The sequence below is a fragment of the Neomonachus schauinslandi genome, chromosome 5 (assembly GCF_002201575.2).
Source record: "Neomonachus schauinslandi chromosome 5, ASM220157v2, whole genome shotgun sequence".
NCBI lineage: Eukaryota > Metazoa > Chordata > Mammalia > Carnivora > Phocidae > Neomonachus > Neomonachus schauinslandi.
In genome coordinates, this window is record NC_058407.1 from 151,784,458 (window position 1) to 151,803,140 (window position 18,683).

Below are 18,683 nucleotides of genomic sequence, written 5' to 3' on the forward strand. Positions count from 1 at the left end.
ATTCGGCAACATAGGACGGCCTTTATTGCCAAGTCTGCCATGAAACCAGGTCTTAGCTGACACTACCTCCCTGCCTTTCTGTTCCTGAGGCCAAACCCTGGGTTCTTGACTGCTGTTTCTATGTCATCCCATCATACTCCAGACATCAAGTCCAGCCTCAGGGATGTCTAGGAGGGAAAAAAATCCATTCACACTAAAGCATTCTGTGGGTTTAACCCCTTTATTAAAGATTGGGGTGTCTCCTCTCATGCTACTGTCTCCCCACATCTCTGTGTTCTTTCCTCCTCCTCTTTGTCCTTTCTTCTTCTCTGTTGAGCCACCCTTCCCTCTCAGGAGAGACACAAATTTCTCGTCTTCAGCAGAGTGAGTTTGGTGACCCTCTTTTGGGGATTTCCTTTTCACCTCAACTAGGTCAAATGAAGAGTTCAGCTCAATAACTCAACCAGGGAGCCAGCCCACTCCCTCTGTTGTTGCCCCGGTCAGCCCCCCGGTTGGCTTCCTCATCGTTACAAGATGGTGATCGCAGTTCCAGGCTTCAGATGTGGCCACAACAACATCCAGAGGGAGATGGATCTTTTTCTTGGAGTTTTTGTGGGGGTTTTTTAGTTTTTCTTTTTTGAGAAGGAAGAAACCTTTTCCAAGAAACTCCTCAGCAGATCACCCATCACAGAACATTGGCCAGCATCTTGTCACGTGCTTATGCCTAAATCAGTCACCTGCAAGGATCAGCTTGGACTCATGGGGCTCACCCCCTGTGCCTGAAGATGGGTCCTACCCTGCAGAAGCTCAGGGCCTTGGGAAAGAGGGGGTAGATTCCTAAACAAAATCAGGATTCTATTAAAAAGAAGAAATGACGGGGGTAGGTGACCCACAATATCTGCCATGCTGAGTGAAGATGTGAATATGAGTTATCGGGAGAAGATGGGGGACCATTCCAGGGGCCAGAAGAGCATACGACAACAGTCAAGAAATGTAAAGAAGGTGCCTGGGCCTGGAGTGTGGGGGTCAAGTGAAAGTGATTCGGACATTCAAGTAGGAGAGGCGAGCAAGCCTGACCAGACGTGCAAGGGCTTGTGGCTTCACTGAATGCTTCTTGTCATAGAAAAAAGAAAAATATCAAATTGGAATTGCATGCAAACATTATCATTTGCTTTGGCTTTGAGGTTAAAAAAAAAATACACCACATTGGGGTGCCCAAGTGGCTCAGTCAGTTAAGTGTCCAACTCTTGATCTCAGCTCAGGTCTTGATCTTGGGGTTGTGAGTTCAAGCCCTGCATTGGGCTCCATGCTGGGCATGGAGCCTACTTAAAAAAAACAACAAACCACGTTGTCTTGTTTTCATTTGTGGCTTGGGGATCACTGAGTCCATATATTTATTCTTCTTTCCTTGTACTCTTATAAAAACACGCTCAGGGGCACCTGGGTGGCTCAAGTCTGTTAAGTGTGTGCCTTCAGCTCAGGTCATGACCCCAGAGTCCCAGGATTGAGCCCCACATCCTGTTTCGGGCTCAATGGGGAGTCTGCTTCTCCCTCTGCCCCTTCTCCAACTCTTGCGCTTGCACGCTCGCTTGCTCTCTTTCAAATAAATAAATAAATAAAATTTATAAAAAATAAACATGCTTGAAGTTCAGTGCCATACTTTAAAATGCTGATATTCTGTGAAAGGAAACAAAATTAAACTCAATTTATTTTCTTCCACAGGACAAAAGTTAATCGCATCTCTGATACCAATGACATCTAGAGACAGAATTAAAGCCATCAGGACTCAGCCAAGAACCATGGAAGAGAAAAGGAACCTTAAGTATGGACCCAAAGCTTTTCTTCTTTCTCAGATTTCACATGAATTTCAGTCTTCTACTTTGTCCCATCTCAGAAAGATAAAAAACGGGGGTGCCTGGGTGGTGCAGTCAGTTGGGTGTCCAACTCCTGGTTTTGGCTCAGGTTGTGATCTCAGTATTGTGAGATTGAGCCCCACGTCAGGCTCTGCGCTCAGTGTGGAGTCTGCTTGAGATTCTCTCCCTCTCCCTCTGCTCCTCCCACTCGGACTCTCTCTATCTCTCTCTCTTTCGAATAAATAAATCTTAAAGAAAAAAAAGAAATATATAAATGCAAAAGAAGGGACAATCTTCCTATAGAAGAATTCCAAATAATCTATATAGATGTTCCTCTCTCTTCTCACCTGGAGTGTGGGCTGTGCTTAGTGATGTGCTTTCAAAGGGTGGAACATGGGAACTGAGGGAGAGTGACTTTCCAGTGATGTGGTCTAGCCAACACTCCCTTGGCCAGGTGATCAAGGTTAGCATCCCCAGAGATATGTGATTAGAAGAGCACATCCACTCTGTTGTACTCTCTCCTAAAGACCATAACCCCAGTATTCCCAGAGAAAAAAATCAGGCAAACCCCAGTGGAGGGACATTCTACAAAATACCTGACCAGTACTCCTCAAAATTGTCAAGGTCATCAAAAATAAAGGAAGTCAGAAAAATTGTCACAGACTAGAGGATTCGAAAGAGACATAAAAACTAAATAGAATGTGGGATGGGGTCCTGGAATAGAACATGGCATTAGTGGAAGAACGAGTGAAATCAGAATAGTGTGGAGTTTAGGTACTGGTATATGTGCTAATGTTGATTTTTTAGTTTCGACAACTACCATGGAAATGTCAGATGTTGGGGTGCTTGGGTGGCTCAGTAGCCTGGGCGTCCAACTCTTGATTTCAGCTCAGGCTGTGGTCTCAGGGTCGTGAGATTGAGCCTCACGTTGGGCTCCGCACTGAGCATGGAACCTGCTTAAGGTTCTCTCTCTCCCTCTCCCTCTGCTACTCCCCCATCCCTCTCTAATAAATAAATAAATAAATAAATAAATGTATGTAAGATGTTAATAGGAAAAAATAATGGTGAGTAGTGTATACGAATTTTCTGTACTGTTTTTGTAACTTTTTTGTAAATCTCAAATTACTCTGAAATTCAAAGTTTACTGGAAAGAAAAAAAGAAAGAAGTCCTCAGAAGCTTTCTAACGGCAGGAACTAAAAAAAAAAAAAACCAGTGAAAGAATGAGGGCTGTTTTAGCCATCAGACTTCACATTTACTGTTCCTCATCCTTTTTCTTTTGCAATTTGTACCCTTGGAAACTAGTGGAGTGGATGCAACAATGGCTAATAAATAATTCAACGATGCAGTTGTTCTGGGGCTGCAAAGATAACTTACAAAGTCTGACAGGGGAGATGGATTTGTCAATAAGTAACTTACACATGAGAAAAAGGAAATCAGGCCAAATCAAGGTAGAGGAGACTGCAGTGACAGGACTAGCTGGAGTGATACAGGCGACTTGGGTAAAGCAGGAGGGCATGTGAGCTGAGCCTTGGAAGACCGTGATGTGGGGGTGGGCGTTTGGATGGACAAAGAAAACCAGAAAAGAACCAGAGCAAGGTAGATACAATGAATTCATGGAAAGGTAAAGAACCCAATTGTGGCTGGATCTTTCTGAAAACACTCTTCCATTTCAAACTGCATGGCTGCCTCTGTCACAGGATAAGGGCCTTATAGGGGCCCCAAAGACTTTACAGCAGGATTTTTCAACCCCGGTATGCCTGATATTGGGGGCTGGATCATTCTCTGTTGTGGGGTTCTGTCCAGTTCATTGTAGGGGGTTTTAGCATATCCCTGCCTTCTACCCACTAGATGTTAGTAGCAAGCCTCTCTCCCCCAGAGTTTGACAACCAAAAATGTCTCCTGACATTGCCAAATGTCCCTTGGGGGGCAAAATCTCCCCAGGTTGAGGACCACTGACTTATAGGACCCTTCGTTATCACTCAAACCCTCCTCCCTTCCCCCTGCTCATTCCATTCTAGCCATCCCAGCCTCCTTGGGGTCCCAGGTTGGCTGTTCCCTATGGACACAACAATCCCTTATCCATACTACTAACCCCTCCCTTCCTAAAGGACTTTGCTTGAATATTGTGCTATTTCAAATTATAGCACAGTCCCCATTCCAGCATTTCCCATTTCCTTACCTTGCTCTATTTTCCTTTTTCTTTTCCATAGTACACCTTTTATTTATTGTTTATTGTCTTTCTCTCCCAACTGGTAGAGATGTCTGCTCCATGAGCCGGGGAAATCATTTTCTTTTGTCTCGCTACCCGGGCGCTGCCTAGCACATCATAGTCACTCAGTAAATATTTTGGGAACGAAATCATTACAGCATGGGTGTCTCTCCCTTTCTTCTGCCGTTCCCCACAGGAAAATGGTTGACAAAGAGAAAAGTAAGCAGTCCCGTCGTATGCTTGAGTTCAACTGCTGTGCTCAGTGTCTAAACTCCATTTCACGGGTAAGAGGCCTCTATTGCAGTCAATAAAATGGGCGTAACAAGAGAGTAAAAACAGGGAGGTGGCAGAGTGGGAATGAAAGGGACCCAAGGGGAAGAGAAAGCAAAATTCAGGGCTTTTTCACTGAAAGCTGTAGAAATTGGGTCAGTCTAGGTGCAGAGAAACCAGGTAGGGATGCAAAAGTCTAAGAGGTTGCTGAGTTATTTGGACAGCTGAGCTACTGTGAGTGTCACCTTCGACAGCAAACCTGGGGAGGTAATAATAGCACTCACCTTAAAGAGTGGCCCCGCAGATTAAATGAGATAACATTTACAAACATGCTTAGCGCAAGCCTGGCATGTTATAATGCTCTAGACACAGTGGTTGTTTTTGCTCTTAGGGGACCTGCTCAGTAGGTGTTTGTTGAGGGAATGTTAAGCCTCATGCTTGGTGTCCCTACCCCAGGCGTACCGGAGATCTAAGAACAGCCTGTCAGAACTGCTCGATTCCGTCAGCCTATGGCAGAAGACGCTCAAGGTCATCGGAGGCAAGTTCGGAACCAGCGTCCTCTCCTATTTTAACTTTCTGAGGTGGCTTTTGAAGTTCAACATTTTCTCGTTCATTGTGACCTTCAGCTTTATCATAATCCCTCAGTTTACGGTGGCCGAGAAGAACACCCTTCAGTTCACCGGACTGGAGTTTTTCACTGGGGTGGTAAGTCCTTCATTTTGCCTACCCGGAGTTCACCAGCTGGGAATCCCCCGGACATACCTTGCCAGTCACCCTTCCAGACCTCTCACTTTGCCTGGGAGTTAGATGATAGGGGGAGTGGGGCTTTACTTATTTATTTGTTTATTTTAAAGATTTATTTATTTATTTGAGAGAGAGAAAGAATGAGAGAGAAGGGGGGGAGAAGCAGAGGGAGAGAGAGAATCTCAAGCAGACTCCCTGCTGAGCACAGAGCCTGACATGGAACTTGATCCCAGGACCCTGAGATCATGACCTGAGCTGAAATCAAGAATCAGACACTTAACCGACTGAGCCACCCAGGTGCCCTGAAAGTGGAGCTTTAAAACGTGTTTCTTTTTCTCCCCCAAAGTGACATGCACACAACATAGTAGACTTTCTGTCTTTAGAGGTAACCATATTAATAGTTTGTGTTGTTCACGATCTCTTTTTCTGTGCACATACGGACACACACACATGCACATATATACACATGTACATATGCATCCCTTTCTTTTGTTTTTTTAACAAAAGATGAATGATTCATATATACCACCTATGACTTGCTTTCTTTCACCCGGTCTGTGGTGGACTTGTCATATTGGTGTTCATAGAGCTACCTTTTCTTTTTTATTTTTCTTTCCACAATATACAGTGCTCCTTTTGAAAAGTTCCTATTGTAGAAGAGAGCAAACTAAGTGAAAGTCCATGTTAGCCTTTTTCCCTTGTCTAATGCCCCAGCTCAGAGCATATCTTTGTCCACCGTTTTCTTTCTATATGCAGTTAGATACTTAGGTTGATACGTAGGTAGATAGGTAAACATTTAAAAGATAATAATAAAAAGATGGGCCACCTGGGTGACTCAGTTGGTTAAGCATCTGCCTTTGGCTCAGGTCATGATCTCAGGGTCCTGGGATCGAATCCCGCATCAGGCTCCCTGCTCAGCAGGGAGTTTGCTTCTCCCTCTGCCCCTTCCCCCTCTTGTGCTCTCTCTCTCTCTCAAATAAATAAATAAAATCTTTAAAAAAATAATTTAAAAAACCCCAGGATACTACAGGTCTTCCTTTGCAACATTTTTTGCTTCACTATGTATCTTGAGCATCTATATAGATCTGCAGTATCCTTTTTCATTACCCAGCTCCCTACTGAGAGACATATGGCCCCTGTCTTCTGAGTTTACCTTCCAGAAGACATTCCTGCCATTGGGATTCTATAGGCCAGGGATTGACAAACGACAGCTGGGGCCAAATCTGGCATGCCACCTGTTTCTACATTTTTAAATGGTTGAAAAAAAAAAATCAAAACAAGGATAACATTTTGTGAAACATGAAAATTATACGTGAAATTAAACTTTGTGCCCATAAATAAAGTCCTTTTGGAACATGGCCACATCCCTTTGTTTATGTGTTTATGATGCCTTCCTGCTATGGTGGCTGAGTGGAGTTGTGGCTGTAGCTACCAAGCCAAAGAGATTTACTGTCTAGCTCTTTACAGAAAAAATTTGCTGACTCTTGAAGTAGAATGTTCAAAGTCAGGTTCTTCCATTTATCTTTTTAATTTCTTTTTCTGTTAAAAATTTTTCCTTGGGATAGCTGCATTGAAGTGGAATTATTGTGTAAATTTCACCTTCATTTTTCTCCTCGTTATGATGTGTGTGTGTGTGTGTATATATATATATATATATTTTTTTTTTTTTTTTAAGTGGGCTCCATGCCTAGCATGGAACTCACAGGGCTTGAACTCCCAACCGTGAGAATCAAGACCTCTGCTGAGATCAAAGTCAGACACTTAACCGACTGAGCCACCCAGGCGCCCCTGATGTATATTTTTTATATTTGTATATATGAAACATTTTATTATGAAAAATTTCAAACATATAGGAAAATAAAGAGTAGTAAGTAAACATTCATATACCCACTACATAGGTTTTTAAATTATTAATATCTTGCCATATTGTTTTATCTTATTAGTTTTTGGAAGCATTTTACAGTAAATTACAGACATCAGGATATTTTACTCCGAATTTCTTCAACATGCATCTCTGAAAAATAAGGACACTTTCTGCAGTTCTTACATCTAGCAAAATTAAAAATTAATATTATCTAAAATCCAAACCATATTCAAATTTTCCAGTTGTCCCCAAAATGTCTTTCCTAGCTTGCTCATTCAGACCAGAATCTAGTTAAGGCCCATACTTTGCATTTGCTTGTGTTTTCTCTGAATTCTCAATTAATCTAGAATGATCTCTCCAGACACACCCCCCTTTTTTCTTGACATTGTTGCAGAAACCAGGCCAGTTGTCATGCAGACACCAATGTCCTACCTTCTGGAATTGTCTGATTGTTTCCTTATGGTCTGTCTGATTTGTTACTCTGACCCATTATTTCCCATAAATTGAAATTTAGACCTAATGGCTTGATTCCTTTCCTATTGAACATGTTTGACTATAATACTTAACAGATGACAGGGGCCCATAATGGCTGGCTTTTCTGGTTTTAGTCATGCTTTGCTTGATCACTGTTTCAGGTGGTGACAGCTGGGTTCCTCCATTGTAAGGAGGGTTTGAGAGCCCTTTCCAACTTGAAGAGCCTAGTGATAAAATGTCTACATTCTTAGCGGCCTTGGGTACCCTTTCTCTGCAAATAAAATGTCTAAACTGACTGATGCAAGTTTCTTGCAGATGGGAAAGATGCACTGTGCTGACTGACCATAGTCATCGTTTTCTCGGTAGACCCACCTGACCTAGGGTTTATTGTCCCTTTCAGGGTTATTTTAGAGACACAGTGATGTACTATGGCTTTTACACCAATTCTACGATCGGGCACAGGAACGGTGGGGCATCCTACAACATGCAGCTGGCCTACCTCTTCACAATTGGAGCATGTTTGGTCATCTGTTTTTTCAGTTTGCTATTCAGGTATGGAGCATCTGCATTTCTTGATTCTAAGCTCTGTTTAGATTTAGGTAAAATTCAAGAGTCTCAAAAGCAACCCAGGAAACAGTTTCTCTGCAATTTTGACTTCCTATTGCTGTCTGATCATTCCTGTTTTAAAACACAGACTGGGGCGCCTGGGTGGCTCAGTTGGTTAAGTGACTGCCTTCGGCTCAGGTCATGATCCTGGAGTCCCAGGATCGAGTCCGGCATCGGGCTCCCTGCTGAGCAGGGAGTCTGCTTCTCCCTCTGACCCTCACCCCCTCTCATGTGCTCTCTCTCTCTCTCTCATTCTCTCTCTCAAATAAATAAATAAAATCTTTTTAAAAAATTTAAAAAATATATTTTAAAAAAGCCACAGACTGTAAGTTTGGATAAGAAGAGAGGTTTTTGTGTGCTTTCAAAGAAATCGGTCAGTCTGAAAATAAGGTTGTAGTGACCCAACTATTTCTTTTTTTTTTTAAAGATTTTATTTATTCGTTTGAGACACAGAGGTACAGAGAGAGAGAGAGAGAGCATGAGCAGGGGGAGAGACAGAGGGAGGAGAAGCAGGCTCCCCGCTGAGTCAGGAGCCCGACACGGGGCTCGATCCCAGGACCCTGGGATCATGACCTGAGCCGAAGGCAGACGTTTAACCATCTGAGCCACCCAGGCGCCCCGACCCAACTGTTTCTATGACAAGAAGGGCACGGCTGGACAGTTGTCAAAGGGACAACTGTCCAAGAGGAGGTACAGGTGTTCAACCTTTGTCTTCCATAACCATGTACCGCAGGCTGGGTGGCTTAAACACAGAAATGTGTTTTCTCAAGTTCTGGAGGCTGGAAGTCTCAGGTGAAGGTGTTGGTGTGTTGGTTTCTTCCGAGGCCTCCGTCCTTGGCGTATAGACGGCTACCTTCTCACTGTGACTTCACATAGTCTTCCCTCCAGTGCATGTCTGAGTCTTAATCTCCTCTTTTTTTTTAAGATTTTATTTATTTGACAGAGAGAGACACAGCGAGAGAGGGAACACAAGCAGGGGGAGTGGGAGAGGGAGAAGCAGGCTCCCCGCTCAACAAGGAGCCCGATGGGCTTGATCCCAGGACCCTGGGATCGTGACCTGAGCCGAAGGCAGACGCTTAACGACTGAGCCACCCAGGTGCCCCTTAATCTCCTCTTCTTATAAGGACACCAGTCATATTGGATGAGGGCCCACCTTGATGACCTCATTTTAACAAAATTACCTCTGTAAACACCCTACTTCCAAATTCTGTCGCTTTCTGAGATACTGGGGGTTAGGACTTCAACATACAAACTTTTAGGGTGTACAATTCAGCCCGTAACAACCTCACTTCCAGCACTATAACTCAACAATTAAAATGAGATTTCATTTTGTTCTATTTTATTGAAACTACGAAATGTTTCTTAAGCTGCTGTTAAGTCAGTGGTGGCAGATTTTGGAGAGGTAGTGGAATTTAATCAGCATTTTTTTACATGTCAGGCTCAGTGCTAAATGCTTCCTAGGCTGATTTCACTGAGTCCTGCTGACGTCGCCGTGATATTAGCGTCTGCCTTTAAAAAGAGCTTGCTGTTCTAACCCCTACATTGCCTCGCGTGGTGGGCTGAACACTGCCCCCTGCCTCCCAAAGAGGTCAGGTCCTAATCCCCAGAACCCGTGAATATGTTACCTTACCTGGCAAAGGGGACTTTGCAGATGTGACTAAATTAAGGATCTTAAAATGGGCCAGTTAATCATCAGGGTCCTTACAAGTGGGAGGCAGGAGGGTCAAAGAGAGGATGGGAGATGCTGCTCTCCTGGCTTTGAAGATGGGAGGGGCCATAAGCCAAGAAGTGCGGGCAGCCTCTAGAAGCTGGAAAAGGCAGGGGAACAGATTTTCCCCTATAGCATCCAGAAGGAACACAGCTCTGCCGACACCTTGAGTTTAGAACCATTTTCTGACTTTTGACTTCCAGTAAGAGAATACATGTGTGTTGTCTTAAGCCACTGAGTGTGGGGCAATTTGGTGCTGCAGCTAACAGAAACTCACACAATTCTCGTAAAAGCTCTGTGAGTGGGTCCTATGATTATCCCCATTATATAGATGTGGAAACTGAGGCTCATAGCAGTGAAAACAACAAAGATTCCCCAGGTGGCCATCCAGGATAGTCAGCCAGGCCTGTTGGATCTTGAAGCCAATGCTCTTAACCATTATGTCGGCGCTCGCACTGTTCAGTAGAACCTGGGGCTGGCTCTGCCATGTTGCCTTTCGCTGTTGATGATCGGACTTTCCTTTGTTTAATTCCTGCACTCCCCAGTGCCTGCTCCAATAACTTTTGAGTATTTTGGTTTCTGCCTTCCCCAGCATGGCTAGGTACTTCCGGAACAACTTCATTAACCCCCACATTTACTCCCGAGGAATCGCTAAACTGATTTTCTGCTGGGACTTCACCGTCACTCACGAAAAAGCTGTGAAGCTGAAACAGAAGAATCTTAGCACTGAAATAAGGGTAAGGCGAGCTTGCTGTGCACACCTTCCCAGAGCCAACTTCCTTCAGTATGTCTATAACTTTTCTTAAAGTGATAATGATTTTTTTTTGGTGGTCCGTGAGTCTGGCAAAAAAAAAAGAAAGAAAGAAAGAAAAGAAACAAACAAACTAACTGAACCAAAAACACCTAAAAATATTCCTAATGCCCAAGTGCTGGTGATGGTTTAGGGAATGACCCTTTTCACATGCTATGCTGGCTCTGTAGTTGGTACGAGCTTACTGGAGGGTAGTTGAGGGATTTATATCAAAACGTTAAGTGTAAATGCTTCTTGACCTCCCAGTTTCAAGTTTAATATTTTTTCAGTGGTTTTCAACTCAGGACGGTTTTGCCCCTCAGGGGACATATGGCAATATCTGGAGACTTTTTTGATTGTCACAGTGAGGGTGAGGGGGCTACTGGTGTCTAGTGGGTGGAGGCCGGGATGTTGCTAAACATCCTGCAATACACAGGAAAGTTGTCACAACACAGAAAAAGGGCTGAAAATGTTACTAATGCTGAGGTTGAGAAACCCTGGTCTGTAGAAAAAAAACCTATTAAAGAGAAAGAGGAAAAAAACCCCATAAACAAACAAAAAAAACCAAACCCAGACTCTTAAATACAGAGAACAAACTGGTGGTTGCCAGATGGGAGGTTGTGGGGCAGGGGGGGTGTTGGGTGAAATAGAAAAAAAAAAAAGAAAGAGGAAGCAGAATTTATTAGCAAAGGAGCTTTGACAAGAGGTTTGAAGATGCTAACTTCCTTGGTGTAGATACCCAGCCTATTCTTCAAAAAAGAGTTTCATGACTTCAAAGCACTTTCCTCAAGAGCACGGTCCCAACCTTCTAAGATGGAAAAAGTGTTTGACGCCATGATGGGGGTTCTTGGTCCATTTGAGATTTTCCCATGGGTCTCTCATAACCCACATCCGACATGAACTTTCCCCTTTCTTTCTTCTGTGGATCTGGGGTGGGTTTGTGTCCCAAATTGACAGAGATTCACCCGGAGAGTCTTTGCTAACAGTGGAGAGGGTCCTGTGGGCCAGCTTGACTTCCTTGTGTTTGTAGGAAAACCTGTCGGAAATCCGTCAGGAGAATGTCAAGTTAAGGCTCAATCAGCAGCTGATCTGCTTCTCTGCCCACCTGGCGGCCTGGGTTGTCTCCACTGGAGTGGCGGTTGCCTGCTGCGTAGCTGTTTATTACCTGGCTGAGAACAACTCAGAGGTAACCACAGGGGAGGGAGCCCCAGAGTCCAGAGCACAGAACCAGGTGAAGGGATGGGATGCTGGAGGGGAGAGCAGTGTAGAGCTAGTACTCACAGACTCCATGGCCAGTAGCATTGACATCAGCTGGAACCTTGTGAAAAAAATGCAGAATCTTGGGTCCCTCCCTTGGCCCATGGACTCAGAATCCATCCTTACCATGTCGCCAGGTGATGTGTGTGCACACCTCAGGAGAGAAGCTCTGGGCCAGTGGAGAGATGAGCACTGGGACCACAGACCTGGGATTTTGGGTTTCTTCTTTCCTTATGATATCCCTAATGCTTCCCACTGCCCCCGGCTCTAAGTAGATACTCAGGAAATATTGTGATCTGATGGACTTTTGTGAACGATTTAACCTTTGTTTCTTTTTTGTTGTTGTTGTTATAGCACAACTTATATATTTCAAATGGACAAAAAATTAGTATCGTTTACAGTATCTTAAGATAAATTGCCTTTGAATGGGAGCTTCCTTTCCAGTACTTTGAGGTCTACAAGACGTATCTAGAAAATGTGCTACTGTGGAAAATGACTGCTTAAATCGAATGGGGGGAGGGAAGAGGGCCTGTGGTTTCTCTTTTTTTTTTAATTTTAAGAAATTTTTCAATTTTTAAAAATTTAAAAAAATTTTTTAATTTATTTTTTGACAGAGAGAGAGACAGCAAGAGAGGGAACACAAGCAGGGGGAGTGGGAGAGGGAGAAGCAGGCTTCCCGCAGAGCAGGGAGCCCGAGGCGGGGCTCGATCCCAGGACCCTGGGATCATGACCTGAGCCGAAGGCAGACGCTTAACCACTGAGCCACCCAGGTGCCCCTGTGGTTTCTCTTTTTGATTGATTGCTGTAACACTGTCCTTCGGGCGGCTGAGGGAGTTTCATGTTTTCTTTAGACATCATTAGGCGCTGGAGCTCTTGCAGGACAACTTTGATGCTTTATGAATTCTACCATTTTGCTAGCACTGATACGGCTCTTGGGTCCACCACTCCATTAGAACTATTAACTCCATTCATATTAATTTTTGTTACAAATCTTACAAAGGGGGGTGCTTCTGGGTATTTAGGTCCATATTCTATTTTAAGGCTGTATATTCAGTTTTCATAAATTGTCCAAGCCCGTGGTGGCTGCCATCTTGCGTTGCTGTCACTCGAAGCCCAGCCCCTTCTTCCCGATTTAACCTTTCTGAGCCCTGTATTCCTCACTTGCAAAACAGGAATGATCGGACCTGGCTTTGTAGGTGTGTGGTCAGGACCAGAGAAAAGTTTTGTGAAGAATCTCCTCAGTGTCCAGTAATGTGGGTGGTGAAGGAATGTTAGCTTTTTTTTCTTTTTTCTTTTTTTCCTAGTGATATGAACTCGGAGACTAATTAGCTGGGTGATCTGGGCAAAGTACTGTTTTTCTGTAGGTTTTGGCTTTCAAATCCCTTGGAAAATGGGGCTAATTGTAGCCAGTTTGCTGACCTCTTGAATTGTGGTACAGGTTGGTCCGATTACATCACTTTCTTTATTTTTTAATTTTAATTTAATTTTTTTTTTTTAAGATTTTATTTATTTGAGAGAGAGAGAATGAGAGACAGAGAGCACGGGAGGGAAGAGGGCAGAGGGAGAAGCAGACCCACCGCCGAGCAGGGAGCCCGATGTGGGACTCGATCCCGGGACTCCAGGATCATGACCTGAGCCGAAGGCAGTCGCTTAACCAACTGAGCCACCCAGGCGCCCAATTTAATTTTTTTTTAAAGATTTTATTTATTTATTTGACAGAGAGAGACACAGCGAGAGAAGGAACACAAGCAGGGAGAGTGGGAGAGGGAGAAGCAGGCAGGGAACACAAGCAGGGGGAGTGGGAGAGGGAGAAGCAGGCTTCCCGCGGAGCAGGGAGCCCGATGCGGGGCTCGATCCCAGGACCCTGGGATCATGACCTGAGCTGAAGGCAGACACTTAATGACTGAGCAACCCAGGCGCCCCATGTCACTGTCTTTAGTGGCTTCATGTTACTCCTAATATAGAATCTATCCTCCATGCCATGATTGACAGATCTTATATGATCTGACCCTGCCCACATCTCTAGTCTCAACACCCCACAACTACCCATATCCTACACACCAGCAACACTAAATGCTGAACTGAACACAGTTCCCTGAACATATCATGCATTTCCTTATCTCTAGGTGGGAAACATGCAGTTCATTGTCCACCCCACGTCCCCTAATTCTGTTATCTGGCAAACTTCTCCTTCTCTAGACCTCGGCACAATGTCATTTCCTCACCACCATCACCTTCACTAGACTGAGTTGAGTGTTCCTGACTCTGCAGGCTTTTCCTGTGCCCTTGTCATGTGTGGTATTGAAAATACCGGGGGTGCCTGGGTGGCTCAGATGGTTAAGTGCCTGCCTTCGGCTCAGGTCATGATCCCAGGGTCCTGGGATCGAGCCCCGCATCAGGCTCCTGTTTGGTGGGGAGCCTGATTCTCCCTCTCCCTCTACTGTTCCCCCTGCTTGTGCTCTCTTGCTCTCTCTGTCAAATAAATAAATAAAATCTTTAAAAAAAAAAAAGAAAAGAAAATACCTTTTTATACATTTGTCTGGTAGCTGGGCTCCAGACTCAATACCTCATACATAATAGGTGCTCAACCAAATGGCTGAATAAGTAAAGGAGAAGCCAGCAAGAAAATGGATGTGGGATTATATAAATCTAAGGGTTTGCCATTAACCATATTAAGGTGTGCCCTGAAAGAGGGGAAATTAAGTCTCAATGCTTAAGGGCTTAGCAATGTCTACTTAGGATGCAAACTGTGACCAGGCAGCTATAGGCATAAAGAAGACGAGTTTCTTCTTCACCTGGAAGCTTTCCTCTACACCCACCTGAAGTGAAGGAGGGCAGCTAAGGAGGTGAGGAGGCAGAGTGGAGTCATTCCTGTTGTTTGAACATCTGCTCTATGCCAGGCAGGAACAACCTTATACCACTCCAGGGGTCATACTCATTGGCAACTATCATTTCCTGTGAATGGTGTCCTACCTGTGTTATTCAGGGGCCAGACTTTGCCTTATTTGGTCTCATTTAATTCTTTCTCTTTAAAGATTTATTTATTAAAGAGAGAGAGAGTGGAGGGAAGGGCAGAGGGAGAGAGAATCTTAAGCAGACTCCCCACTGAGCATGGAGCCGGATGCAGGGCTCGATCCCACGATCCTGAGATCATGACCCGAGCCGACGTTGAGAGGCAGACGCTTAACAGACTGAGCCACCCAGGTGCCCTCGCTCTCATTTAATTCTTCAAATAACTCTATGGGTTACACGATAATCTCCTCATTATACAGACAGGGAAAAGAAGCTCAGAGAAGCTATGTCTCTGGCTCCTCATGCGGCTTATAAGCATGGGGAGGGGGCGGCATTTGGATCTATGGCTACAGAAATACCGCCAAAAGTGCAAGCGGGGCATTCCAAAACCATCCAGAGGTAAAGGGAGGCAGGGTCAGGCCTGGGGGTGGGGGAGGGGGTAGTGGGAGACAGAAGAAAAATCCACTGGAATCCCTTACTCCAAGGATGCCTGGCAGAGGGGCACCCTAGCCCCCACTCTGAGCCAAATGCCAGGGTGTCACATCCATATGAAGGAAGGGGTGTCTCTCTGGACCTCATACAAAGGTATGGCATGGGCTGGCAGAGGCCCCCCCTTTCCCCTAATTCAGCACCCAAGGACAGCAAAGCCCGGTGAAGATCAACAGGGCCACCCAGGATAGGGGAGGAAACATGCTACAGTGATCAATACCCACGTGCTGTAGCTTCACCAGATTTAAGGTTTTGCTCTGACAGCCAGGGAGCACCTTCTTGGGGCCCTAGACCTCTTGCTGAGGATGGTAAAGTCACAGGATGGCTGTTTGCGTTCAGGGCCCTAAGACACATGGACCCGGTTCAAATCTGCCAGCCCCTAGTGGGTGACCCTGGGCAAGCATTTTTGCCTCTCTGGGCCTCAGTTTGCCCATCAGGTAAGTCTATTCATATCCACCTGCCGGGCTGTCGTGAGGATTACACACAGTCATGTGGGTGATGCTTGGCTCAGGGTAAGTGCTCTAGAACCCCTGAGGAGCTACTCCTGGGGTTTCCCCATTGTGGGCAGTCGCCTGTGGGAGGCCAAGAGGAGTTCAGTGCACACCGGGCCTCTCAGTTCTTGCCTTCCGTCCCCTGCAGTTCCTGAAGAAGCACAAGGACCCTGGAGCAGTACTGTTGCTGCCTTTCGTCGTGTCCTGCATCAACCTGGCAGTGCCACGCTTCTACTCCCTGTTCAGGCTCGTGGAGCGGTACGAGATGCCACGGCACGAAGTCTACGCCCTCCTGATCCGGTAGGTGTGTCCGCCGCCTCCGACGCCAGCCTCCATTTCCATGGAGGGCGATGAGGTGGGAGCTAGAAAGGGTTAGGCTCAAGTACCAAAGTGCTGTTTTCCAGAAAGAGTTCCAAGAATAGAGTGTGTTCGTGTGGTGGGGGCTCATTGCCAGAAAATCCAAAAGGCGCTCAGGAAACACGGAGTAGTCCATCTGCCTTTTGCTCAAAGTAAGGACTTACCTTTCCCGATTGCGATCAGCCTGAGGTTTAACATAGGTCTCAGTTATGAGATGTACAGATGTGTATGTTGTGGACTGCAGAAAGGCTCCTGGCTGAGGAGCTGCGTGGGGACTGAGATTTATCCAGTGTTCCCATTAGTCAAGCTGTGAGCCCGGATAGCCACTGCCTCAGCTGGGAGGAAGAGAGGCATTTTTGTAATTCAGACACCCATATGGAGGTAGAGAGGGTACTTTTGGCAATTCATTGGCTGGGACACACATCACTTTTTGCGCTAGAGGTGAACCCAGGGTTTCGATAAACAAAGCATAAAATTACCCAAATTTTGTCCTTATTCCTTCTTCTGGTTAGTTCCCTGACCAGTTCTTGGTTATGGTGGTGTTTACAATAATAGGTCTGTCCAATGCAAATTGAGTTTCTTTACTGATCAATTCGAGAGCCTTTGCCTTCCATGCCTCTGAGATCTGAGTCCTGACCAGCTCTCCAACAGCATTTGGAGAATTTGGATGGAGAGCTGGTAGACCTGTGTGCTTAGTGGGCCATTTTGAACCAATCACTTTGCTATTTGTGTTTTTCCTGATCACATAAAGAGGTTAATGGACTTTTCGTAGACATCAGCCATTTGTACTGCTTCACAAAATATTCAAAATGTTCAAAATCTTCTCTGCATGAAGAGGAAATGGGAAAGGTTCGAAATAGGCAATTCTTTTTGATATAAGATGAGCTTTTCTCAGCTTAGATGAGTATGTTTTCTCAAGTTTAACGTGGAGCTACCCTGCAGTAAAGGTACACTAACTCATTAATCCAGGAGGTATTGAGGGTCTACTGCAAGCTAGGTATGAGCAAGAGATTAGGATCTGGCATTGAAAAAGATCCAGTTTCCTTCCTTCATGAAACTTACTGTCTAACACAATGATTCTCAACCTTCAGCATACACCAGAATTACCTGAAGGGATTGCTTGGCCCTGTCCCCAGAGTTTCTGATTCAGTAGCTCTGGGGTGGGGCCTGAAAATTTGCCTTTCTAGCAAGTTTACAGATGAGGCCGATGCTACTGGGTTGGAGGACACACTTTGAGAACCACTGGTCTAGAGGCACACAATTGTTGGCACACCAATGCTGAAGCCCTATTAAAACCAGCACGTGTTGATTTAAGGCAAAATGACTGGGTTTAAGAGCTCAGGGGGTTAGAGCAGATGGTCCTCTGTTTCAATCTTTGTCATGCCCCTCGGAAGCTGTGTGACCTTGGACAAATTGTTTCACCTCTGAGCTTCAGTTTCTTCGTCAGTAAGATAGACATAAAATACTATCTACGTGATGATAGAGTTGTAAGTATTAAGAGTTATAAAGTTGTAAACATTAACTTGTAAAGACTAAGGTGATTCAGTAAAGTTCTTAACACAGTGTACTGTCCATGGTCAGCACCCGGTGAATAGTATGTATGTTTACTGTTATTATAGTCAATGAGAAGTGAAATCAGATAGTTTGGAGATGCACCGAAAGAGGGTATATCAGTTGATATAAATTAGGTTATGCTGCAGTAACAAACATCCCCTCTCTTCTCAGTGGCAGTGGCTTAGAACACAAAGATTTATTTCTTGCTCATATTGTATGACCCTTGTGGATGGCAGGGGGTTTTGGTCATGTCATTCATGCCGGGATCCAGGCTGAGAGCAGCAACCATCTCAAATATTGCTGATGGCCATTTCAGAGGGAAGACAGTGAGTTCCAGAGAGTCTCATTGGCATTTAAATGCTGCAGCCTAGAAGTGACACAAAGTGACACACATCACTTCTGCTCACAACTCATTTGCCAGAACTAGCCCTATGGCCCCACTCAAACCAGAGGGGAGCAGAAATTTCGGTCCTACCACATGACCAAAAGGACATATTGGCAAACAGTACTAATGACTGTCATGGAAGGTAATGATAGTTGTTTTCTCTTCTGTTATCTAGAAACATCTTTCTGAAAATATCAATCATTGGAATTCTTTGTTACTATTGGCTCAACATTGTGGCCCAGGCTGGTGAAGAGGTGAGATTTCTATGCTGTTCTGCCTTGAGTTTGGTTTCTTAACCTTTGACCACCAGGGAAGAAGTGAGTTTCTCTGGTTTCTCAGAGTTTCTACTCATGATCTTAGAGTAGATATCATATTATCCTGCCGTTCATCTATCTATCCATTTATCCATCCATCTCTCCATCCATCCCTCCATCCATCCATCCATCCATCCATCCATCCATCCATCCATCCTTGGGCTGTGCACTCAAAACCTCCTTCTCCTTGTTCAGCCAAATCTAAAAGCTCTCAGTCCATCAGCTCATAGCACTGACTTCCTGCACAGTTAATTGGCTATCAGTTTTATGAACTGACTAATTCAGCCTTCCAGTTTGTGCTAGCCTGCTAAACTCCTAGGCCACTT

General features: G+C 44.9%; 1 protein-coding gene and 1 pseudogene across 2 annotated transcripts in view; one reads left to right on the forward strand and one right to left on the reverse strand.

Moving 5' to 3' along the window:
- The window catches only part of TMC5 (transmembrane channel like 5), a 49,003-nt gene that overhangs the window by 12,866 nt on the left and 17,454 nt on the right, over positions 1–18,683 (forward strand). For both annotated transcript variants that reach the window (XM_021698103.2, XM_021698105.2), the window contains 8 exons: positions 1,702–1,801; positions 4,239–4,326; positions 4,769–5,017; positions 7,795–7,946; positions 10,301–10,445; positions 11,529–11,684; positions 15,896–16,047; positions 18,219–18,297. In XM_021698103.2, coding sequence (XP_021553778.1) covers positions 1,702–1,801; positions 4,239–4,326; positions 4,769–5,017; positions 7,795–7,946; positions 10,301–10,445; positions 11,529–11,684; positions 15,896–16,047; positions 18,219–18,297 — 1,121 coding nt within the window. The remainder of the gene's footprint in view (positions 1–1,701; positions 1,802–4,238; positions 4,327–4,768; positions 5,018–7,794; positions 7,947–10,300; positions 10,446–11,528; positions 11,685–15,895; positions 16,048–18,218; positions 18,298–18,683) is intronic.
- LOC110587784 lies at positions 11,769–14,707 on the reverse strand (annotated as a pseudogene).